Source organism: Macrobrachium nipponense, chromosome 6 (genome assembly GCF_015104395.2).
Source record: "Macrobrachium nipponense isolate FS-2020 chromosome 6, ASM1510439v2, whole genome shotgun sequence".
Taxonomy (NCBI): domain Eukaryota; kingdom Metazoa; phylum Arthropoda; class Malacostraca; order Decapoda; family Palaemonidae; genus Macrobrachium; species Macrobrachium nipponense.
Window position 1 is genome coordinate 93,809,589 of NC_061108.1, and position 26,425 is coordinate 93,836,013.

Consider the following 26,425-nt stretch of genomic DNA (forward strand, 5'->3'; position numbering starts at 1 on the left):
AGAACTTGGAACCTAACATTTTGAAGTAATGCGAAGCAAACACTGATTTACATTTCCAATACGTTGCTTGTATAATCGAGTCCAAAGAGAGATTGTGTTTAAACGAGAGAGGTTGCCACTGCTCTTACATGAGCCTTCACTTTAACTTTATTAAGGTCAGTTTCTTTCACTTGTGAATGAGCATCTAAAATTACACTACGTAAGAAGAATGGCAGGGCGTTTTTAGACATCGTGCGCCCAGGATTCCTTACTGAACATCATAAACGATCGAACGGTCCCCTTATTTTCTGTCCTTTGTGATAACATTTCAGAGCTCTGATCAGGCAGAGTAACCTCTCTTCTTCCAGTCCTACTAAGTCCGTGAAGTTTTTGATACTGAACGAACGAGGCCACGGTTTGGACGGAATCTAGTTTTTTGCTAAAAACCCCAAGGTTAATGTGCAAACTGCATTACCCTGTGCAAATCCTAATCTCTTGTCCATTGTTGTGCATTCCAAATGCCTGCTACGTACTTCCTTTTCCCTCAGAATTGCTCCCCAACCTTGATCTGATACGTCTGACAAGAACACTAAGTTGGGGCTCAGCGGGAGGAGGGATCTCCCTTCTGCAAGTCTGTCTCTTAACTTCCACCATTGCAGGTCCTCTTTTATTTCTTGTGTGATACGGAACATAAAAGAGTCCGGAAACTTCTTTCTGTTCCAGTTCGTCCTGAGGAAGAACTGTAGGTTCCTCATATGCAGTCTCCCTAGTGTCACGAACTGTAACCATTTCACAATGGGAGCTAGCACTCGAGTGAACGCTTGTGGTGCGGTCGAAAGCCCAAAACACAGCACTCTGAACTGGTATATTTTGTTCCTGAAGACAAAATGCAGAAACCTCTTTGAGTTTTGGTGTATTGGAATGTGAAAATATGCGTCCTCCATATCGATGGAGATAATCCAATCCCCTTGATGGATTGATGAAAGAACAGACTGATTTGTCTCCATCTTGAACTTTGTCTTCTGCACATATTGGTTCAGAGTGCTTACATCCAATATGGGTCTCCATCTCCCCGATGACTTGGGGACAACGAACAGACAATTGTAAAAACCTGGGGTTAGTGGCTCTTCTACTAACTCTATTGCTTTCTTTTGCAAGAGGGACTAAACCTCTTCCGAAAGGGCGATGAATTTCTTTGAATTTTCTGAGTAAGCTGTCAAAGCTATCGGAGAGCCTGATAACGGTGGCTTTCTCTTGATCGGAATATCGCATCCTTCTCTTAAAACCTTTACGATCCAAGGTTCCGCCCCTCTTGCTTCCCATTCTTCCCAAAATTGATAGAGTCTCGCTCCTACTGGTGCACAAAGGACTGTTACACTACTTCTTGGTCGAGGGGTTGGTTGATGATTTTTTAATAGATCTAAGGGTGAAATGTGCTCTACCCCTAGATCTTGGGAAATATCTACTGAATCCCCTGCCCTGAAAGGGTTGTCCTCGGCAGGCTGGCAAGAGACGTACACTAGGAATATTTTCTCTAGTACGTTTAGTGGATTGCGAGAGAAGATCCTGTGTTGCTTTCTTCTGTAATTCGGAGGCAACTCGCACTACTGTCTCCTCTGGAAACAGGTGCTTCTTATCCAAGGGGGAATACAGTAAGGCAGACTTTTGAGTACGAGATACTCCCTTAGATGTAAAGGAACACCTCAGTTCTCTCTTCTTTAGGATGCCTAACATGAAAAGAGAGGCTAGTTCTGCGGATCCATCTCAAATCCCCTTATCTAAACAGGAGATCACTCCCAAAATGTCTGCAAAGACTTCCTCATTCAACATGGAATAACTCTTGAGTTTACGTCCCAAGGCTCCCACTGTCCAGTCCAGGACACTAAATAAAAACTTTAAATACCCTACAGATATTTTTAATTAGGTGGTCTAATTCTGACCCCATAAACATGATCTTGGCCGAGTTGAAAGCCGATCTTCTCGCCGAGTCAATAAGTGCGGAAAAGTCTTCCTGGGCGGAGGCAGACACACCCGAAGAGAGAGCTTCTCTGGTTTCATAACATAAATGTCTCCTCATTGAAAGACGAGAAGGTGGGAAGCTGAAGTTAACTTTGCCTTGATCCCCCTTATCCTCAAGCCAAAGGTTAATTTCCTTTAATGCTTTTTGAGCCGAAAAGGACAGTACAGGCAGTACCCGGGTTACGACGGGGTTCTGTTGTTGAGACGCATTGTAAGCCGAAAATCGTCGTAAGCCGGAACATCATAAAAAATCCTAAGAAAACCTTACTTTTGATGCTTTGGGTGCATTCAAAACTATGTAAACTGTATTCTTATTGCATTTTCATAAAAAAAACCTTTAAATATTGATTATTTTGCATTTTTGGTGTCAAATTTCATCTGCCAGATCAGCGTTTGTAGGCATCGTAACTCTGGAGCATGCGTCGTAACCCTGAAATATGCGTCGTAACCCTGGAAATGATTTCTGATGAACATAATTGAAAAGCGTTGTAACCTCGGAACGTCGTAAGCCAAGACTGTCGTAACCCGGGGACTGCCTGTACTAGTTTGGGTAATTTCCTGGAGTCTTCCTGGTTGTCTCTCATGTAAGAAGACACTGGCGACGTGGGGGTCACTGGCAAGAACGAATCCAAAAAATGTTCTACAAAGTAAAAAAGCAAGACTGTATGCAGTGAGAGAAGATTCTTTATCCTCCTCTTCTCCTTTCTCTTCTTCTTCGGCTGAAGAAATAGGTGATAGTCTCTATAGGTTGGATTGGGGGCGCTGCAGATTGAATAAAGCCCAAAATGCTGTCTAACTTATTCTGGATGGCTGACAGAGAAGGATTGGGGGCAGCCTCACCTGAGGTCCTGTCAGTAAGCCCAAAGCTGAAATTGATGACATAGACTGTCTGAGCGCTTCATACTGGTCCCTCTGTGCACTTGGTTGCATGTATACCTGTGGATGCTCGGGCGCCAATGGACACTCGGGTGCTAGTGGGCGCTTGAGCGCTAGTGGACGCTCGGGCGTTCTTGGACGCTCAGGCGCCAGTGGACACTCGGGTGCCAGTGGACACTCAGGTGCTAGTGGACACTCGGGCACTAGTGACGTTTGGGCGCTAATGGTCACTCGGTCGCAACTACATTCCTGGGCGCCAATGGGTGCTCAGGAGCCAAAGGTTGCTCTAATGTCGCTGTGGAAGTTCTGGGCGCCAAAGGCTGCTCTGGCGTGCGGGCAAACTGTGGCGCCAATGGGCGCTCGGGAGTCGGTGGGTTCTCATACTCCGAACGCTGAACCTGTATCCCAGGAGTCTCATGAATTACAGGAGAGACTGGTGGGAGTCTTACCTGTCCTTCAGCATTAGAGGTGTGGACAGGTGCTGAAGACATCTCCGGAAGCTTACTCTTCCCCGTACTCTTCACCTTCGAAAGTCTGCCAGTGGAAGACTTTCTTGACGACGACTTAAGACTTAGAGGATGCGATCCTCTCACTATGACGTCCCTCTCCTGCCATATCCTGAGAGAATCTCACTGGAGAGTCCCAAAACCTACACGAAAGCTGTTCTTTTCAGAAAGGGCTAGCCTTTTTACAAGGGATTGGAGAGGGAGACAACTTACGAGCTCTCCTTTTCAATGGATGGGACTCGTCGTGGAATCACCACTGGCAATTCCATGGTGCTGGAAGCACTAGACGAAAGCGGTACTCCTTTAGATACGCCTTTTCAATGGCTCTCTGTTGTGGATCTGGGATTTGTCAACAGAATCTGCTTGTGGGCAGACCCCACTGACCTCCCTTGGGCTATCAGTATGCCTCCTCCCAGATTCTGGGGAGTTTGACAGGGACCTTTGCCTAGGAGAATCAGTGGGCCGAACAGTCACCTCCGCCACAACACTTGCACTCACTTCACCACTTACCTTGTCCATTAGGGTTTTTGCCTTCCTGACTAACTAAGCTTTTTGCTTTAGCTCTAGAAGCTGCGTTTCTCTTTTTATCTCTCTAACTTGTTCGTGTAACTAGTCAAGATCTTTTAAGTTCTTTGATCCCAATTAATACATTCTCAACATGTTTGCTGGCGTACAAGTCTGTCCCCTACAACCTGTGCAAACTGAATGTGGATCATTACAAGCTTTACCAATCCTAGTATTGCAACCTTTACTGCAATACCTAATCCCAGATGTACTAGTGCCTGACTTTATGTTCACCAATTCAAAACCAGTGAATTTCGGTGCAAAAATATTTAAAACTATTTGAATTCCTAAATAGCTAATCACTGAAAACAAAAGCTACCAATATTTCAAGAGTACTTCACCAAATAACTCCAACAATGAGCGACGTTAAAGAATTCTAAAAATTCCACTGACTACTGAAACTGTGTTAACAGTACCAGCCAGCAGAAACAACTGATTTTCGTACGGTGTTGGTTCCTCACTCCCCCGATAGTGGGTAGGGGGTATCACCTGACCAAAACAAACTAGCGCTACTGCAAATTTCAAAAATTCTAGCTGCCGACGGTTTTAAGAAACTATAGCTATGTAATTACTTGGTAAGTATAAACAAAATATTTTATCATAAAAAAGGTCATATTTTTCTGAACTACTTGGTAAGTTGCATACATAAAATCCCTAAGTTAAGTTGCTAGCTAGTGGCTGTGAGCACTGAGCAGTCGTAACCAGATGTAAACAAACCATCATACAGAGTCTACTGGAATACTGTATACAAAATGATAAAATATCTTTCAGTACAGGCGGCCCTCGGTTAGCGGCAGGGGTTCCGTTCCTGGCCACCGACGCCAAGCGATTTTCGACGTTGAGCGATTTTAAAGCCTACGGCCGCCGCACACCTTCTTTCGAAACTCTAGACCAGTCAAAGGGGCCGTAATCCCACAACGGCGCAATAAGTAAAATTATATTTATGCAGTATAGTACTATAGAATTTACTGTACAGTACATGTGGGTGTCTAGAGTATGTAAAGATATAATAAAGTTTATACAGTGTACAGGTAGCTGTAGTGTTCAGGTTAGGATCATTAGTCTTACGATAGTTCGATTTTATGAGAGATCAAATTACAATGGCCTAACTTTATCCATCTTCTAGTTACATAAGTTCAATAACAGCAAAAGAGAATGATGAAAGTATGGTTTTAACGTTATACTCGCTGCGTGAACGTGTACAACCATGAACAACCGAACGAGAAAACGACTTTTTTTTTTTCTAAGTACAACCGAACTGGATAACATCTGTTTGGCTTGTATTTCGATCATCGTACTACAGTGCAACATTACCGTATTTGTTATAAATGGCGTTATGTATAGAATAGAACTGAGATATCTTAATGTAATAACTTTATTCGCTATAGATCAGAGATCAATATAGATTAAAGATCAATCGGGAAATATACCGTTAAATTTAAACCTAATTATGACTGAAGCTGAGAAAACTGTTCAAGCTGCTAATGACTATTATCGTACATCGGCAACAAGGATAAAAATGCAGTAAACGTCTGCCATCACACACAACCATAGATAAAATTGGGATAAAATCATTTTAATCAAAACTACTGTGCTTGAAAGAACACATTTTACTGTTGGTTTCACGCCGATATAAGATAAATAACGTAAATTTCGTATTACGATGATATAAAGGATTACGTATTGCGAACGGAATCACGTAATTTTTTACGCAATAAACATGCCGCCAACGTAATCTGTTAACGAAAAAAATAGTAGTTCACATTCACAACGAGACATATTCAATAAATATTTCCACCTAAAACACGCTGTATAAGGAAAAATAACTTTGTCTCATATAAGTCAAGTATCTAGATATTCGTTTATGCTAACTAGAAGCAAGAGCATTCGCTCAGAATTGCGTTATGGTGAAACAGACTCGTATTCATCAGCTGATTTCAAACCACAACATTGGCCGCTCCGCGGAATACGGGCTTAAGTTTGCCGTAGTATTTTAGAATACAATAATATGAGAATACATACAATATTCTTGGATACAGTGAAATAATGTATAACCTTTTAAAGGATTTATGGAAAAGAGGAAAAGATGCATAATTAATAAAATAACACAATGCATTTTTCGGAACTGGCGGACAAGAACGAACATGAAAAACCATCCCCTGACAACGTGGAGCGTAGTTACAAAGGCTGCCTTAATTTGTATCTTATTTCTGTACAAAAATGAAAATACCTTTACACAATATATTTTCATACACATTTTAAACATAAAAGCATAAACATTTGAAAAATCGACACATCGATCGCTAAATTTGCACTTTTGTTTTTTTTTTTTTTTTTTTTTTTTTCAACAACAACTCGATATTTTTAGAAGAGCGGCAGACGCGGCGGCATACAAGAACGAACTTGAAAAACACATCGTAGTCGATAACTTGAAGGGGAGTTTCAAAAGCTGCCTTTTTATCATATTTCTGCACAGAAATAAAAATACCCTATTCATAATACATTTTCATACACATTTTAAACATATAAGCATAAACATTTATAAAATCGACATCGATCGCTAATTTGCATTTTTTAAATCGATATTTTTGGAAGAGCGGCAGGCGGCGGCTTACAAGAAAGAACATGAAAAAACATCGTATTCGGTATCGTGAAGGGCAGTTTCAAAAGCTGCCTTTGTATCATATTTCTGTACAAAAATAAAAATGCCTTTCACATAATACATTTTCACACACATTTTAAACAAAAGCATGAACAATTATGAATCGACACATCCATAGCTAAATTTGCACTTATGTAACTCGATATTTTCGGCATAGAACAGCGTCAGAGGCATATATTTTACCCTAATACCTACGTAATAACTCTCCATAAAATTTGTTAATATAATTTGCATAACCTTTATGGTCTGAACGGCATTTCTACATATGTATGAACTCGTTAGACAACGGCGCTAGCGGCGCTGTTAACTGAAATTTGTGCCGTAAATATACCTTTAAAATGCCTTATTTTTTTTATGAATATTTTTGACGACCGCCGTAAAACCGATTCGCCGTTGAGTGATTGCGCCGTTAACCGCGGGCCGCCTGTACTTATGATAATAATTTTTTTCTCATAAAATATCCTTGTAAAATAGGGGCATTTTTCATAGGCACTTTGTGCTTTATAATGTGACAATTATTGGCGGAGTAATACCCAATGGAAGTAGATCCTCATAAATGTATTCCTTTAAATTGGATAGAATCCCGATAACTGGGGAGCTATTGATATCACAAAACATGTTACGTAATCTGATTATAAAACACTACCAAGAAAATATTGCCCCTTAGTAAGTAAACAAGGCTCAAAGTCCAGCACGACTAGGAACTACAAATTATGAGCATTGTAACTTTCATAAGTCAAGCATGTCTGGGAATTACAAATATTGAGCAGACTGCAAAATGTTTTGGCAGGCAAAAGCACTGTCTGAAACTGACAAAAAACACATGTAGACTTTTCTGGGCTCAGCTCGTGTCGCTGCGCGAAATATCCTTTAATCTATTATTTCTAGGGTAAATGTACTAACACATACCAGAGAATAAATAAATAAAGAAAAAGGTCAGTACAACTGACTCGCTCACCCTCCAAGAGGGTGTCGGTATGAACACTATGGCGAGTGAGACCACTACCACGAGCCGAATGCCAATAGAAATCTCCCACTACAAAATCCCCACAAGAGGAGAGCCGACCCACAGAGTGGGCAGCAACTACTACTACTCCATCCCATGCTGCCGACTGCTGCGCCTCTGGTGGCCATCCTTTTCAGTTAGCGCACACGATACACACGTGCCCTTTTTTACTCTGTGTTTTTTGTGCCCTTTTCTTTGGATTTCTTTATCATGGAGCGTGCAGCCATCGCAGCAGCTAAGTTAAGTACTCAGTGTTTATTGCTATTTGGTTTTTTCCGGCCCTGAGCCCGTATTTGCCGTTTTTTAGGTATAAATACGAACTCTAGGTCGGAAGCATGGCAGCATGTTCTGCCTCGTGGTGGGTTCGTTCTTGGTCACCCATACCCAGAACATCCCCTTACTTAAGTACGCTCTATTTTAATCATCCGCTTTGTTTAGGGTACGGTCTACACAGTTTTGTCATGCATGCATGTCGTTTACCTTATGTAGGCTCCTTCCATCCAGACCCTAGCCACGGCTCTTAGTATCGGCCTCGGCTAGCTTTGAGTGGTAGACTTTCCTTCGGGTTAATCGTACACTCCTGGATTTTTTCTCCTACTATTTTGTTTTCTTTCTTTCATATCTATTCATTTGAATTATTTTTATGTTATTTGTTTAGGTTAGTTAGGCGTCTGGCTTTGTTTGTTTTAGCCTAGGTGTTGGCCCATGGGCCTTTATGCTACCGCTCTTCAGTTCGGTTGCTTTCCCGATAGCACTCTCTGATCAGCTGGTTATGTTCTAGGCTATGTTGTCCATTGTTTTGTACTTACCGCCCCATGGTCACTACGTGATCACGGGGCAGCCAGACGCCTGTCCAGTCACCTTCACCCCCTCCCGCTCTTCCATAGAGTCGGGGGGGGGTGGGTCGGTCTGCCCATGCTCGCTCCGCATACCCGAGCCCGCCTCCCTCTCTCCCCCCAGGCGGAGGGAGTAGAGGGACGGAACAGACCCAGACTGGACTCGACCCCTCCGGCTTCTCGGTCCGGCCGGATGGTAAGGTGGGGGGGGACTAGCCTTTCCCCCCTCCGTTAATACTCCGTCGCTCCGTTGCTAGCCCGAGTCTGTATGTCCTCTCGCTCTTTCCCACCTTACTAGGGCTCCTTTACTACCGGAGACCTGGCATCCAGCGGAAAGGTGCTAGTCCACCCAGCAGGGTGGACCGGGGCAGACAGTTGGTCCCTCTAACCACTCCGTCTCGCTGAGTTACGACACTCCGCCACGCACTGGACTTAGTCCGGTACGTTCGAGTTTTATAGGTTTAAGATCTATTTCGTTAAACTATTAAGTTATCTTAAGCTACCTTAAACCATCCCCCCTCCCTTACCTGTTTCACCGGATCTCTCCGGGGTTATAGCCTATTCAGGCGATAAGGGAGGGGTTATGCCCAAATTTTTTCCGAGCTCCGGCATGCAACGAGTTCCTCTGTCCTTTAGCCTGTAAGTGAGAGTCTTTAAGATACTCATGTGTCTTTTCACTTACAGACCACCAACTGTGAGCATCCGGGATGCGCCGCCACACTTCAAGACCCATGTGGACATGAAGTTTGCCGGTCCCATGCTCCATGCGCGACTCCGCACGGGGACATCCAGGTCTGGTACCACGAGACGTGTACCATCTGTTATGATCTGGTGAGCCAGCTCTTAGACGGGGTAAGTATTCCAACTCGTTAACTGGTCTTCATTTGTTATAGTGCTTAAGTTTTTACATTAATCCCTAACTTAAGATAAAATTCATGGGGTTTTGTAGCCCCTATAATTTTAAGTTAAGCTTTTAAATTGGTTTTAGTTTTAAGTTTAATCTTAAAATCTAATCAATACCCTCTCTTCCAGGCTCCGGCTGTGAGGGATACCGCACTGGCAACCCTGCGGGCCTGGGTCGGCGGTTTTGGGAAGAACGCCGCCAAGGGTATGCCCTACATTCTTGAGAAGAAGTTGGCGGTACTAATCTTCCCCGGAGGCAAGGCTACAGGCTACGTCGACCCAGCAGAGGCGGCCCCGACTATCGCTTTCATCCAGCAACAGCTGGCTGCCTCGTTGACGGAGCAAGGCCAGGATATCTCCTCGGAAGTCGCGACGCTTGATATTAATGTTGAACCTATGGTAGGTGCAGACGACCTGTTGGTCGAGGTAAGTACGTTGGACACCCAAGGGATGCCCTTGGGTGCTACTGGATCTTCTACCCCTGCAACCTCTCCATCCTTCCAAGGCTTTACGGGTAATGAACTTTATACTCCTCCTGACGCTTCCGTTAGACCCAAGGTCAAAGGTCAAGCAGTGAAAACCTTGACGAAGACGTCGTCGTCGTCTAAAAAGTCGGCGTCGGTGTCATCTTCCTCTCGTAAGTCTCCGGCTAGGAATCCCGGAGCAGAGAGATCTAAAGCTTCTGGGTCCGGCTCTAAGTCCTCTAGGAGTAAATCCTCCAGGGAGAGATCTCATACTCCAGCGGAGTCGTCAGTTCCGCTTCCTTTGGTTCCGGTGCAGAGCCACCCTTCCACCTCCGCAGCAGCTCCGGCTTTGGACTCCAACGCTGGTCTGTTGCAACAAGTGGGCAATCTGGTTGGTTCTCTCAAGAACAGCATGGAACAAATGATCTCCCGGTTGTCTGATAGGATCACCTCTCAGGACAACATTATAGCCGGACTTAGCCAAGCTCCACTAGCCTCTTCTCCATCTTTCAGCACAGGTGGAGCCCAATTACCCCCGTATGACTCTCTACCTCCGTTCTCAATGAACAACCCTTGGAGAGTAGCGTCATACGCCCCCTTCCAGGACGGGCTTATCTCTATCCCGGAATGTGGAACTCGGAGGATTGAAGACTTCGAGTTTACTACCGGAAGACCTTCAGCCTCCGTTTACATCGGCTACGCCAGGCTCACCGCCTCAGCCATGGACTCGGGACGATAAGGTACCAAAGGAGACAGTCCTCTATTCACGAGACCAGGCTCAGAGAGAATGGCTCAGGTGTCTAGAGGACATGGATTGTTCCAACACGAAAATCCAACCTTTTAAGAGTCCGTTTACGATCTTTACGATGGAAGAGAGTACCCCGCTCCCTTTCTTGACAAAGATCGCGACATCCACCATTCCAGCAGCCCAGAAGGGGGATTCCATGCCTCAGCTGAAGGAAGCAGATCCTACGTCTCCTTTACTTCCTTCAGCCGGTGAATTGTGGGAAGATTTGCCCAACACCTTCTCAGCTGGCAAACTCAAACCAGACTGTGCTATGGAGCAGTTTGGTGAGAAGCTACCTAGGCTTCCCGATAGCCTTATTCAGGCAGAATTCGATTCCAAATCGCGGGTTTCGCCCAGATCCATTAATTCCATGGCTATGACCGAGGTGCTACCATTGCCATGGATCGGAGCCACTCTTTAGCTTCTTACCAAATCTTTGACTCAAACGGTTGTAGTCCGGATATGTTTGAGTTCGCCACGCTAGGACGAATTGCAGGAAGCATGTCCTACAAGAAGCAACAATTCGGCACGAGCCGAATAAGTTGCTTACCGTCAAGCATCCTGGGGAGTCAGAACCTCTTCCCAGAAGCAATGGTGAAGGAGGTTCAAGCAGAGGCTACGAGATTGAACCAAAGCCTTAAAGACCATTGGGGTCTTCTTTACGGCCAAAAGACGACAGGATCAAGCCGGTAAGGGTAAGGCTCAAAGGAAACCCAGACGTTTCCAGCCCTACCAGAAAGAAGCAGCCACGCTTTCTCAGCAGGTTCCGGCTGTTCCCTTGGTGCAAACAGCCCAACCCTCTACCTCAAAGGCTCAATCGCAGCCGATTTATGTTATCTCCCCTCAGCCTCAACCCTCCACCTCTTACGCTCTCTCTCCAGCCTACAATCAGGTCTTCGAGGGTCAAGCTTCCCAGAAGTATGACCGCTCGGGTAAGGGAGGCAGAGGTAAGCGATCCTTTCGTGGGAGAGGATCGGGAGGTCCCTTTAATAGAGGCAAACATTTCAGGGGAGGCCGAGGAGGCTACCAAACCAATGAGGAATTTCAGGTAGGAGGGAGGCTGTTTCACTTTCGCCACCGGTGGAACTTCAGCAAGTGGGCTCAGAGCATTGTGTCAAAAGGCTGGGTTGGAACTGGTTAGCGAGCCCACCCCCACCCCCATCCAGACCTTTCCGCCAACTTCCTTCCAAGGAATTGACGGAGTATGCGGAGGATCTCCTTCAGAAAGGAGCTATAGCGAGAGTCAACAGGTTAAAATTTCAAGGTCGCTTGTTCAGCGTGCCAAAGAAAGGCTCACAAAAAAGAAGGGTAATCTTAGACTTGTCCCGCTTAAACTTAGCCATTCGCTGCGACAAGTTCAAGATGCTCACGATCTCGCAGGTGCGGACCTTACTTCCCCGTGGGGCCGTCACCACCTCTATCGATCTTACAGATGCTTACTATCATATCCCTATTGCAAGACACTTCCGTCCGTATCTGGGCTTCAAGATAGGAGACCAGACATTCTCCTTCAAGGTAGTTCCTTTCGGGCTCAACGTAGCACCCAGGGTGTTCACGAAGCTGGCGGAAGTAGTAGTTCAACAACTAAGATCGCAAGGGGTTATGGTAGTAGCGTATCTCGACGATTGGTTGATCTGGGCTTCAACAGTCGAGGAATGTAACAGAGCAACACTGAAAGTGATTCAGTTCCTGGAATATCTAGGCTTCAAGATAAACAGGACCAAGTCAAGACTCACTCCGGAGTCAAACTTTCAGTGGCTAGGCATTCAATGGAATCTATCCTCCCATACTCTGTCGATTCCATCAGCCAAGAGGAAAGAGATAGCGAAGTCAGTCAAGCAATTTCTGAGTCACAAACTGGCGTCAAGAAGAACTCAGGAAAGGATCCTGGGTTCACTCAGTTTGCATCAGTGACAAACATCCTGATGAAAGCCAAACTGAAAGACCTAACCAGAATCTGGCGCTCACGAGCAAATGTCAGGTCCAGGGACAAATTATCCTCAGTCCCTCTGATTCTAAACGGAAATCCGAACTCCGGCCGGGTGGGCGAAAGTCAAGAACTTATCGGATACAGTGCCCCTTCAGTTTCCTCCACCAGGAATTACCATCCACACAGACGCTTCATTAAGCGGTTGGGGAGGATATTCCCAGTTCAAGAAAGTTCAAGGAACCTGGTCACCTCAGTTCCGTCAGTTCCATATAAACGTTCTGGAAGCAATGGCAGTGTTCTTGACTCTGAAAAGGTTACGGCCGCCAAAGTACTCCCACATAAAGCTAGTCTTGGACAGCGCAGCGGTAGCAACATTGTATAAACAGAGGAGGCTCCAAATCACGTCATCTAAATCATGTCATGGTAGCCATCTTCTCCCTGGTGGACAAGTTCAGTTGGCATCTCTCCTCCACCCACATAGCTGGAGTGAGAAACGTCATAGCAGATGCTCTATCCCGATCAGTACCTCTAGAGTCGGAATGGTCACTGGACAACAGTTCGTTTCCAATGGATTCTTCAGAGAGTTCCAGGCCTACAAGTGGATCGCTTCGCATCTCAAGCGAACCACAAACTCCCGTGTTATGTGGCCCCCAACCTGGACCCTCTGGCCTATGCCACGGACGCCCTGGCTCTAGACTGGAACAACTGGGAGAAGATTTATGTCTTTCCTCCAGTGAATCTTCTCATGAAGGTATTGAACAAACTCAGGACATTCAAGGGTCAAGTGGCTCTAGTAGCCCCAGACTGGCCGAAGAGCAATTGGTACCCTCTTATTCTGGAACTGGGTCTTCGCCCTCTTCGGATTCCCAGTCCCAGGCTCTCCCAGTCAGTACAAACGAAGACTGTGTTCTTTCCTCAGGGATTCTCAAAACACCCTAACTTTTATGGATTTCATGAAGTTTGCAGCGAAAAGGGATGCGAATATTGACCCTCAAAAGATTCTCTTCGTTGGAATCCCCGATAAAAGAGATTCAACTTTGAGACAGTATGATGCTGCTGTCAAAAAGTTAGCAACCTTCCTGAGAAAATCAGAGATTAGGATCATGACAATCAATTCGGCTATATCCTTTTTCAGATCCTTATTTGAAAAAGGCTTAGCAGCTAGCACGATTACGACAAACAAGTCAGCCTTGAAAAAGATTTTTCAATTTGGTTTCAACATAGACTTGACAGATTCCTACTTCTCGTCTATTCCCAAGGCGTGTGCTAGACTTAGACCTTCTGTAAGGCCTACGTCGGTATCATGGTTCTTAAACGATGTTCTAAAAGCTGGCTTCAGAACGGGATAAGACACATGCTCGTTATTATGCTCTTAAGAAAAACTCTATTTTTATTAAGCTTGGCCTCAGGAGCTAGAATTTCAGAACTGTCGGCTTTATCCAGAGACCCGGATCATTATTCAGTTCCTTCCCACAGGGGAAGTTCTACTTTCTCCGGAACGTAGTTTTATAGCTAATGAAGATCCTTTGATGAGGTGGGAACCATGGAAGGTACGACCCCTTCCACAAGATGTATCTCTTTGCCCAGTTTCAACCTTACGAGCCTTTCTGTCTAGGACCTCCTCATCCTCATCGGGTCCTCTCTTTAAGAGAGAAAGGTGGTACTTTATCTATTAAAGGCATCAGGCAACAAATCCTGTACTTCATTAAACAAGCCAATCCTGACTCTTTTCCAAAAGCACATGATGTCAGGGCAGTAGCCACCTCAATTAACTATTTCCAACATATGAACTTCGATGAGTTGAAAAAGTATACTGGATGGAAATCGCCGACAGTGTTCAAACGTCATTACTTAAAGTCCTTGGAAGCTCTGAAATTTTCAGCAGTAGCAGCGGGTAACATAGTTTCCCCCGACTCTACCTAATCTTTAGTAGAAGATCCAGTCCTCCTTTCTTTCTACCTGCCTCACCCAACAGTTCGTCTATCCCTGCCTTGTTCATCTACGGTTACCTTGTTGTTTCTTAGCTGCTTTATGATATGTGGTGGGTGTCCCTTATTTTTTTGCTAGGGGCACTCACAATTGATTGTGAATATTGATCTCTTGGATGTCATCCCCTTATTTTTATGCTAGGGGATACATCTTATTTGTAATGGTTACGGGTTTTGTATATTAAGTTATATACATTCCTTTATGTTATTATTGTTGAGTTTGTTTTGTTCAACTTATTATGTTAATTGCTCTGGATTTCTGATACATATCTTTACACAGATACTATTTTGATACAGATATCATATTACCCCTGTATATATATGATTACCTTAAGTTAAGGAAAATATTAGAATTAAGTTAATTTAAGCATATTCTAATTTTGTTATCATTGTTTATATGTATCTTTATTAGCAATTATATTCTTTTATTTTATTTTACCTTTTATTTGAGACCTATTTTTTGTTTTGTTGAATTTTCCTTACAATCTTGTGCTATTTCTCTGGTACGATTTCGCGCAGCGACACGAGCTGAGCCCAGAAAAGGGATTTTTGACGTAAGGAAAAATCTATTTCTGGGCGATTGGCTCGTGTCGCCAGCGAAATCCCGCCCTACCCATCCCATCGCCCAAGATTGTCTGCTAAACTTCCAGGATGGACCACCAGAGGCGCAGCCAAGTCGGCAGCATGGGATGGAGTTAGTAGTAGTTGCTGCCCACTCTGTGGGTCGGCTCTCCTCTTGTGGGGATTTTGTAGTGGGAGATTTCTATTGGCATTCGGCTCGTGGTAGTGGTCTCACTCGCCATAGTGTTCATACCGACACCCTCTTGGAGGGTGAGCGAGTCAGTTGTACTGACCTTTTTCTTTATTTATTTATTCTCTGGTATGTGTTAGTACATTTACCCTAGAAATAATAGATTAAAGGATATTTCGCTGGCGACACGAGCCAATCGCCCAGAAATAGATTTTTCCTTACGTCAAAATCCCTTTTTTAATATACTACATTTATAAATAAAGTAGCTGCAATGCTTAAACCCAACTTTCTTTTGTAAATTAAGTTCCATTCAGCATCTAAAGACAGTGATCATGTGAAAAATGAAATCAGCTGATATTTTAAGAATGTAAACAAAACCAGAAAGCAAACGGCAGATCACTATGTTCATATTATAATTCGATAATATGGTAATAATACATGCAATATGATTAGATGCAGTAAAACAAGGGTTTTATTAAAATTAACATTATTCTCCATACACAAATACTATTGACAGTGTATGTAACAACCTAAACCAGGCAACAGTGAGTTTCTTTCTCTCTCTCTCTCTCTCTCTCTCTCTCTCTCTCTCTCTCTCTCTCTCTCTCTCTCTCTCTCTCTCTCTCTCTCTCTCTCTCTCTCTCTCATTCCCAGTTTTTTAAATTACGGATGAAGTGATTGTAACCCTTTAGTACAGACATAAGCAACAAAATCGAGAAATGGCTGATTGCTGACGTCATTTGCCGTCACTATGAAAAGAGGAAAAAAAAGCGCAGGCAAAATTGATGTTCAAAACTAGCGAAATCACACTTAACGCTTATACAAGCAAGTATTGTGCCACTTTTAAACCCAACTTTGTTAATTTACATGATATGCATAAACAATCTATAGGTAATGAACTAACGGTCTACTTACCAATAGCATAATCAACATGTTCATTCAGCATGGCTTTGGTTAAAAGGTCAAATATCTGAACAGCATTATTGTGGACATCTGACTGTGTGGAGAGCTGTAAGAAGAAAAATTAACAATTAATTTACAGGGATTGAAAGAATATAAACATCATATTGATTCCTCACTGTAAGCCTCTCCTATCTAATTTTGCTTGTACACTCGACAAGAAAACTGAAGATACAGTTTTCATTAGCTTTCGTTCATCGAATTTCCCATTTGTTTTTACTGAAAAGACATATCACTAAATTTACTCTAGAATATGAAAATACACAGCAAATTATACCATATAAGTTATAACTGCAAAACAAAACCATTGAGATACTTAAAAACACGATATATGTCCGAAGTAATTGGAATTTCTCAGATGGATTCGTTCACAGAAATTGGTAGATAGAATGTGAATTTCTGATTGTAGTACTATGTATCACGATGACAATATTTACTCATTTTCCTTCATGAACGGGGATATTATTGCATCATCGTAAGTGGTGAATGCAATTATTTTAGTTTCTACAAACTCATGTTTGTATTCCAACGCGATTAAAGTTAGCTGACATCAATGGCAGTCAATGTTGCGATGGCTAAGGTAGGTTGAGCAAATCTAGTTGCATCCGCAAGAGCGTTTTCTATGATGCGAGGAGGAGCCCCAGAACTTTGAGCGGGAAAGCGCAAGTCACTGGATACTGGTTTACATAACGGATTTCACACTTTGATTACTTTGACGTTGACATGGTTCGAATGCTAGTTGCTGTTTACAAAGCTACTGTCTTTAAACATATATCTTTATCCTGGTTAAAGTAGCATGTCAGCTCAAAGATTTTCTGGCTATATGCTCCCATTACAAAGCAGTTCGTAGTAGCTTACAGCCCTAAACGACTGCATTTCTTTGCCGCGAGGCTGAAAGATCTCCCAACACATCAGCATTTTTTGCACGATATAAAACTTTAATTGCCTGTGCAATACATATTGAGTTATTTGTGGTAGTAAATATTCTTAGTTAACACAACTTTTTTCGTGATTGATTTGCGGATGAACCCCAATTTTAAAAAGTATGGACTATATCAAGAGAGCAAGAATGACCGCAGCCTGTGTCTAAAACTTTCCACGTCTTTTTACAATCTGAATGTTACAGCAACTGTCAAATGAAATCAAGATTAGGGTATGAATTTCTTAGAGGATTAACTTGAATGTTGTGATCCTTCAAATTTCATCTAGCATAGTGCAGCACAATCTTGGCAGTCATATCAACCCGTTTCCCAGGTATCTGTGCACCGATTCACCGCTCTTTCTTCTGCCTTTCCCCTGTCACAAGTCCGTCACCAATGCTATAATTCTCTCTCTCTCTCTCTCTCTCTTTCTCTCTCTCTCTCTCTCTCTCCACTTCTAAAACATACTTTAAAAATATATATTACCACTCAGTCTCCCAAGGAAAATATAATGAAATTAAGTAGTTGTAAATAGGCCTAAGCTTTAAGCTTAGTAAGCAGATCTCTCTCTCTCTCTCTCTCTCTCTCTCTCTCTCTCTCTCTCTCTCTCTCTCTCTTCTCTCTCCTCTCTCTCTTCTCTCTCTCCACTTTTGAAACATTTGAAAAAATATTATCACTTAATCTCTCAAAATAAATATAATGAATTAAGTATCTCTATAGGTAGGCCTATGCTTGCGCTCTCTCTCTCTCTATCGTCATAATATTTCATTCTTTACTGTATTGTTCCTCACGATTTCCACAAATACTGCCCAAATTTTAAAACACTTTCTCTCATTGTTTAAGATCCGTCTTCAATTATGTATGTATTTTACGTCAGTTTAGTGTCAAACATTACTTATGAATAAAGTTTCACGGTAGGTTTTAAAAAAGGATGATTGATATTCTACCCTGAACTGACGTTACTAAACTAACATTAACGAATAATATAGAGCCTGTTTCTACATCCAAGTATAAATGATTATAGGACCTCTAACGAATCTTTATGGTGTAAAGTTGATGGAAATCTAGAAAGCAACAAACGCTATGATTTAGAAGCTCCGCCCCCTTTCTAGAGTTGCCAGGTGTGGCATTATTGAACAATATATGTCCGAAGATTTTAAAAAACTGTATCTTAACTTTCCTTGCCGAGTGTACACAAAATCTTAAAAGCAGGTACAGGAGAAATAAAAATCTTAAAACAATGTAATTACAGGCGGCCCGCGGTTAGCGGCGCAATCGCTCAATGGCGAATCGGTTTTACGGCTGTCGTCAAAAAAATTCATTAAATAAATAAGGCATTTTAAAGGTATTTTTATGGCACAATTTTCAGTTAACTGTGCCACTAGCGCCGTTGTCTAACGAGTTCATACATTTCTAGAAATGCCGTTCAGACCATAAAGGTTATGCAAATTACATTAACAAATTTTATGGAGAGTTATTACGTAGGTATTAGGGTAAAATATATGCCTCTGACCCTGTTCTATGCTGAAAATATCGAGTTACATAAGTGCAAATTTAGCTATGGATGTGTCGATTTATAAATGTTCATCCTTTAGTTTAAAATGTGTATGAAAATGTATTATGTGAAAGGTATTTTTATTTCTGCACAGCAATATGATACAAAGGCAGCTTTTGAAACTGCCCTTCACGTTATCAAATACAATGTTTTTTCATGTTTTCTTGTGAGCCGCCGCCTGCCGCTCTTCTGAAAATATCGATTTAAAAAAAGTGCAAATTAGCGATCAATGTGTCAATTTTATAAGTGTTTATGCTTTTATGTTTAAAATGCGTATGAAAATGTATTACGAATAGGGTATTTTTATTTCTGTGCAGAAATATGATAAAAAGGCAGCTTTTGAAACTTCCCTTCAAGTTATCGACTACGTAGAGTGCAAATTTAGCGATCGATGTGTCGATTTTTTAAATGTTTATGCTTTTATGTTTAAAATGTGTATGAAAATATATTACGTAAAGGTAATTTCATTTTTGTACATAAATAAGATACAAATTAAGGCAGCCTTTGTAACTACCCTCCACGTTGTCAGGGGACGTTTTTTCATGTTCGTTCTTGTCCGCCACTGTTCCGAAAAAACGCCATTGAGGTGTTATTTTATTAATTATGCATCTTTTCCATAAATCCTTTAAAAAGTATAACATTATTTCACTGTATCCAAGAATATTTGTATGTATCTCCATATTATTGTATTATAAAATACTACGGCAAATTTGAACCAGTATTCCGCGGAGCTCCAATGTTGTGGTTTGAAATCAGCTGATGAATACGAGACTGAGTTTGTTTCACCATAACGCAGTTCTGAGCGAATTCTCTTGCTTCTAGTTAGCATAAACGAATATCTAGATACTTGACTTATATGAGACAAGGTTATTTTTCCTCATGCAATGTGTTTTTGGGTGGAAATATTTATTGAATGTCTCGTTGTGTATGTGAACTAATTTCTTTTTTCGTTAACAGATTACGTTGGCGGCATGTTTATTGCGTTACGTACGTGATTTCCGTTTCCCAATAATCCTTTATATCATCGTAATACGAACTTTATGTTATTTATCTTATATTGGCGTGAAACCAACAGTAAAATGTGTTCTTTCAAGCACAGAAGTTTTGATTAAAATTATATAATCCCAATTTTATCTACGGTTGTGTTTGATGGCATACGTTTACAGCAGTTTTATCCTTGTTGCCGATGTACGATAATAGTCATTAGCAGCTTGAACAGTTTTCTCAGCTTCAGTTATAACTGGGTTTAAATTTAACAGTATATTTCCCAATTGATCTTTGATCTATAGCAAATAAAGTTATTACATTAAGATATCTCAGTTCTATTCTATACATAACGCCATTTATAACAACTACGGTAATAGTGTACTGTAGTACAATGATTGAAATACAAGCCAAACGGATGTTATCCAGTTCGGTTGTACTTAGAAAAAAAAAAGTTGTTTCTCGTTCGGTTGTTCATGGCTGGTTGTTCATGGCTGTATCACTCAACGGGTATAACGTTAAAACCATACTTTCATCATTCTCTTTTGCTGTTATTGAACTTATGTAACTAGAAGATGGACAAAGTTAGGCCATTGTAATTTGATCTCTCATAAAATCGTACTATCGTAAGACTAATGATTGTAACTTGAACACTACAGCTACCTGTGCACTGTATAAACTTTATAATATCTTTACATACTCTAGACACCCAAAGGATTAAAGCTAGGCTTTTTTCACTTTACAGTATTTACAATGCTATAATGTACTTTACAGTACTACTGTACAGTGAATTCTATAGTACTATACTGCATAAATATAATTTTACTTATTGCGCCATTGGGGCATTACGGCGCCTTTGACTGATCTAGAGTTTCGAAAGAAGGTGTGCGGTGGCCGTAGGCTTTAAAATCGCTTAGCGTCAAAAATCACTTAGCGTCGGCGGTCAGCAACGGAACCCCTGCCGCTAACTGAGGGCCACCTGTACTACTAATACAAATGCAGATAACTAGAAAATGTGATGAAATGTTAAATCCTATATATGGCAGTTACAACAATGGGAGAACTGGATGGCTATTGGACACCACCACTCTCCTTAGATCTTGCCTGAAAGTGTGCCAAAGACCTCGTTGTGATGGTAGTTGCTTTGGAAAAGTGACAATAACATTATTTGAACATGCCAATGTGACCAAGCTGAGCACACCATGAGGAGTATGCTTAACCCTTTTGAGTCAGGCTAAAAAAAATATGCTGCACCCAGGCTGGAAAAACTTTGAGGTCGGCCAACTTAAGAAAAAACATGAGGTTAAAAAAGGCTACTTATATCCCCTTGTGGCACCCCTTTTACAACACAATCATAAATTTTACCAAGTTATATATGTTTTCTAATAATTAATTTTAATTTATTTTGTAAAATTATAATTAAAGCTCACACAATATCATAACAGATAAGAACTAAAAACTTACCATTTGACATCTTTTGAAGGCTTGCTTTGTTTCTTGTAAAAGAGATATCACAACTTCTTCAGACAAAAAAGTTTCTCCACCATAGTTTTCTGCAGCTGGACCAATGTTGATGTTTGCTTTAGTGCCAATAACATCTTGGAGATTCCGCCTTATATCATTAATGCTGAAATTTAAATTATTCGGTAAAATGAAAAAGTACACAATTTGAAGATCTGGCTAAAGTTTTTAGTCGCCTTTTATGACACGCAAGATCAACTATTATGGTAAATAGTAAGGAAAAGAGGTAAATCACTGTCTTAATGAGGCAAGGAGGTTAATGGGAGTTCTATACAAAATGGTGAAATAGAAGTCTAGTGTTTAAGGGGGTAAATGTTGAATGCATGAAGGGAATGTTGAGCAAATTCTTCGTTTTGGACATGAAGAATAGGTGAGTGAGAATGAAAATGAAACAAATGTTAAAATTAGTTGACAGTCTGGTATAAGAGGAATAAGGAAGGGTGAAAGGGTTAGAAATGCAGAGATGTGACAAAAATAAAATCTTTGATAAAAATGAAAAGATGGAAGGAGAGGATGCCGTAGCAAAAAGAATGTATCATTGGAAGAGTTGGGAGACTAAAGAGGGAAGTCTAGAAAAGTGTTGAGCCGACTGTTCAACATATTTGTTAAAACAACACCCAGAAACAATAAAGTATGTAAACACTGACATGGCCACTGTTTTATTCAGAAGTAGAAATACAAATCATACATGGTAGATGCTTATTTTTTCTTTGGAGCCATCTCCTTATAGAAAAAGACATTGTAATTTTCTTTTTTTAAAAAGAGGAAAGCTCAGTACAAAAGTTACTGATTTTTGTTTCCATAATATTGTACACATTATAAATAATAAAATAATTAATATGTAATAGAAACAGATGGTAAGCTATCCCTTCTACCACATTTCATTAGATAAAGATTTACTGTGCCAAGCAAATTGTGGTACAACTATTTCCATAAACTACCCTGAATGACATGGCGAGGAATAGATGTTATGGAATAAAAGAGTGAGGTGAAGTGGAAGTGGGTGCTTCTTAAAACTGTATAGACGTCATACAACAATTTACTAGATAATGGGATTTCTCATACATTTAGCATCTTCTTCTTTTTTGAGCTAATGCTGCATCTCAAGCAACCCCTCTGGCTGCTATTAATTCTGCATATTGATATAAGTCTACTGACATAAATAATTATATTACCTCTTTATCTCTGTACAATTTTGACTTCTACATAATTTGTGAATATTGTACACAATGTATCCTTCATGCTCGTCTTGGTTATTCTTCATTAATCTTGTGATAACCATTTGTTTTGTTTCATATGAGCTTGGTGTTATTTACTGTACTACATTCAAAATGTAATTTATATGCTTTTTACACATCTCACTTAGCATTACTAATGGTTTCCATTGAAGCCCAGTTCCAGCAAAAGCCTAAATATTCAGCCAAACTTAAAAGTTTCTTACCAATGTACAATGGGTTAACAGGTAAACCATGGGAATTATCAAGAAGTCTGTACCATGTGATTCTAATGACAACAATATTAATCGATGCTGTGCAACATGCAGTTTATTCAGCATTATTTACAGCCTTTATATTAAAACTCATTTTCTTATTAAAATGGTCCCAACTTTGGATAAGATGTTCCTCTCTTTTCAACTAACATTCACTGCAAATGCAATTAAAAAGGACTATTTTTTTTTTACAGAATTGTGCGGTGCATATAGGACTGCTAAATAACTTTGGGTTTATGTCAAATTAGCCACTTGAGACTACAGGCCTTAGTGCATTATGGCATATCCAGATGCTGAACCCAGCCAACAGAATCAGGGATCCCATAGTATTATTGATATAAGTAACATCAATCAGTTAACAATATAAAAGGTGAAAAAACCATTTTCATATATCCTTTCAGATCTCTCTCTTGTATTCAGATGAAGTACTTCCATGATTGAGATTCAGCACATAAACAATGATACGCAATTTCAGTTTTAGTCATACAAGCTGTGCTATATCTATCATTTACTGTCTAAATAAAGGCAAACAAAAATATAACATGAAGAAAATATTAAAAATTTAAAGAATAGTGAAGAGAGATAGTGAAATTCTAAACCACGTACCCTCCAGACTGGATGTTTTTCTTCTGGTGTCCTTTTGACTCATAATATCGATTCAAAATAAGGTTAAACTTTTCCCGAAGATATCTTGTCTCAACGCTGGAAAAAATAAAGAAAAAGTTGTCAAATATTAAATAATAGGATCCTTCTTTCAGTCTAAAACATGATAACATATCAAATTCACACTTAAAAATATAACAAATTTTTTCTACAATTAATAAGCTTCACAATAACAGAGAATTTCCCAACTGTCTCAAGGTATTCCCTAAATGTAATAAGAATTTCAAATCTTTTGTAAAAATCCTATAGAATTCAGAATTAGTCTTCTGGATCATGTCTTTTCCTGCAATGTTTTAAGAACCATCCCAAATAAATTTCAGTATTCTTTTCAGCTCAACAAAGGAGTGAACACCACTGAATTGCACAAACGGCATTACTTCCAGTTATTGTTATTGAAGACACAGGATGTCAGACTTTATGTACATTATACAATTTGCCATTTTGGAGAGACACCCAGGATCTTTGTGAAACATGTTATTGGAAGTTATTAAGCAAATGAAATAATATCACACTAGTTTAATTTGAAATTGTTGTAATTAGATTTATGTATTCAGTTTTTTATGTTTTTGCCATTTTTGTGATCTTGTGACCTTCAAAATATTACTGTCAAGTAGTTTACCCAGTCCTTTAAGTCAAAAGACCTTCAAAATCAGTCTGCATCTTGATCCTTTAAACAAATAATCGAAGACCATTTGGGCATCTTCATGAATATCTATTGAATGAGTGTACCTACAACAAATAATAAATTACTATAATGGCATTAATAATATGACTATCATCAGTTAACTTCATCACACCGATGGTGAAGTTTAATATAATCACATAAACATTGCAAATGTCTAACTGAAATACTAATACCAAATCCTAATGCAAATATTATAAGCATTTAGTGCATTTCACACTAATTAAAATTTTTAATCTTAATTTATAGACACTAATGGCTTCAAGCAAAAGTCAGAATCATTTTAACAACACTAACACAGTAAGCTTCAGAACTTGTTTTCCTAATAACATGCATGTGTTGAATTTTCATAAAACTCAACAAAGAACTAACCTAATATACGAATGTAAGTGACGTTGGAAGATCGACTTGGTAAGTTTAGACAAAAACTGAGAATCATTGCCTAAATTGAATCGTTGTAGATCTGTACACAGTTTAAGCGTCTGACAGTATAGGTCATGAAGATTCTTCAGGTACACTTCTGGAACACTTTTGTTGTCTAATCTTGACTGGACGTATTCCTGAGAAAGATCTTGTATACTTAGCAAATGATCATCATATGTCAATGTTGAATAAAAATACAGAATATTAAGTGATTAAAGATTTCACCACCATTAAACAACATCCTTCCCTAATAAAGTTTCATTAGCAGATAACACAAAGTTACCTTGACTACTTTTGAAAATGTTATTGTTATTATACAATTAAGTTTGTTCATACTTACCTGGCAGATATATATATAGCTGTATTTTCTGACGTCCGACAGAAATTTCAAAACTCGCGGCACACGCAGTGGGCGGCCAGGTGGTAGTACCCATTCCCGCCGCTGGGAGGCGGATATCAGGAACCATTCCCATTTTCTATTCATATTTTTTATTAATGCCTCTGTCTCCTGAGGGGAGGAGGGCGGGCACTTTAATTATATATATCTGCCAGGTAAGTATGAACAAACTTAATTGTATAATAACAATAACATTTTGTTCATGCCACTTACCTGACAGATATATATATAGCTGAATCACACCTTCGGATGGTGGGAAAAGACAGAATAGGATTTTTTGGGAAACTTAAATTAAGTAGATGATATACATCTTGGTTCCTTACCTGTTTGCAAAGTAGACTATGTGATTACTGTCACGCAAGGCTGCTTTTGCTTAATCACAGAGTTGCCAGCCAGGTGGAGACCTGTAGTGCTGGTGCGCTCTGGATGATCTGTCAACGGGTGCGAGACCTCAGCGTGACAAGATCATCGAGGCCATACAAATGAGGGCAACGAAGCAACTGACCACCACCTGACCAACTATACACAAAAACCCCTTAAGACTAACTAAAGGATGGGAGATCTTCACATAAGACTCACCACAACCTAAAAACACAACAACCTAACTTAAACCTAACTAAGGAATAGGGAAAGAGCTACTTCCGGACCCCAATACTGTGTCCGCAGAAACGTATGGCCCCAGTGCATTACAATCGTCATAGATCGTTCTCACATCCCTTAGGTAATGTGAGGCGAAGACGGAGTTGCTCCTCCAAAAGGTGCAATCAAGGATGTCCTTGATTGACATGTTCTTTTGGAAGGCAAGAGAGGTAGCGACGGCTCGTACTTCGTGCGCTTTTACTCGGAAGAGGCTCAAATCAGTCTTCTGGAAAGATGAATGAGCCTCCCGAATGGTGTCCCTTAGAAAGAAAGCCACAGCATTCTTCGATAAAGGTAACTCTGGCCTCTTCACAGAGCACCAGAGGTTACCTGAGGGACCTCTTACCTCTTTAGTTCTATGCACGTAGAACTTGAGAGCCCTTACCGGGCAAAGGACTCTCTCTGGTTCTTGGCCCACCAGACTTGACATACCCTTGATCTCGAAAGTCTTCGGCCAAGGGTTCGAAGGATTTTCATTCTTCGCCAAGAAAGATGGGTTCAACGAGCAGACAGCATTGTCCCCTTTGAATCCCATTAACTTGCTAAACGCTTGAATTTCACTAACTCTCTTAGCCGTCGCAAGAGAAGTTAGGAAAAGAGCCTTCCTTGTCAGGTTTCGAAGAGACGCTGTCTGAAGCGGTTCGAAAGTGTTCGACATAAGGAATTTCTGGACTACATCCAGATTCCATGATGGAGGTCTCATTTGAGGAACCTTCGAGGTCTCGAAAGACTTCAAAAGGTCATGAATATCCTTGTTGTCAGACAGGTCTAGGCCTCTGTGCCTAAAAAACCGCTGACAACATGCTTTTATATCCCTTGATGGTAGGGACCGCTAATTTCTGCACATTTCTGAGAAATAGCAGAAAATCAGCTATCTGGTTCACAGAGGTCGAGGAAGAGGAAACTCCCTCCTTTTTACAC

General features: G+C 40.8%; 1 protein-coding gene across 1 annotated transcript in view; it reads right to left on the minus strand.

Annotated features, from left to right (window-relative positions):
- The window catches only part of LOC135216585 (exocyst complex component 5-like), a 193,526-nt gene that overhangs the window by 57,119 nt on the left and 109,982 nt on the right, over positions 1–26,425 (minus strand). The window contains exons 8-11 of the mRNA XM_064251964.1: positions 24,418–24,605; positions 23,307–23,402; positions 21,155–21,317; positions 16,187–16,280 (exon numbers count right to left, since the gene is read on the minus strand). Coding sequence (XP_064108034.1) covers positions 16,187–16,280; positions 21,155–21,317; positions 23,307–23,402; positions 24,418–24,605 — 541 coding nt within the window. The remainder of the gene's footprint in view (positions 1–16,186; positions 16,281–21,154; positions 21,318–23,306; positions 23,403–24,417; positions 24,606–26,425) is intronic.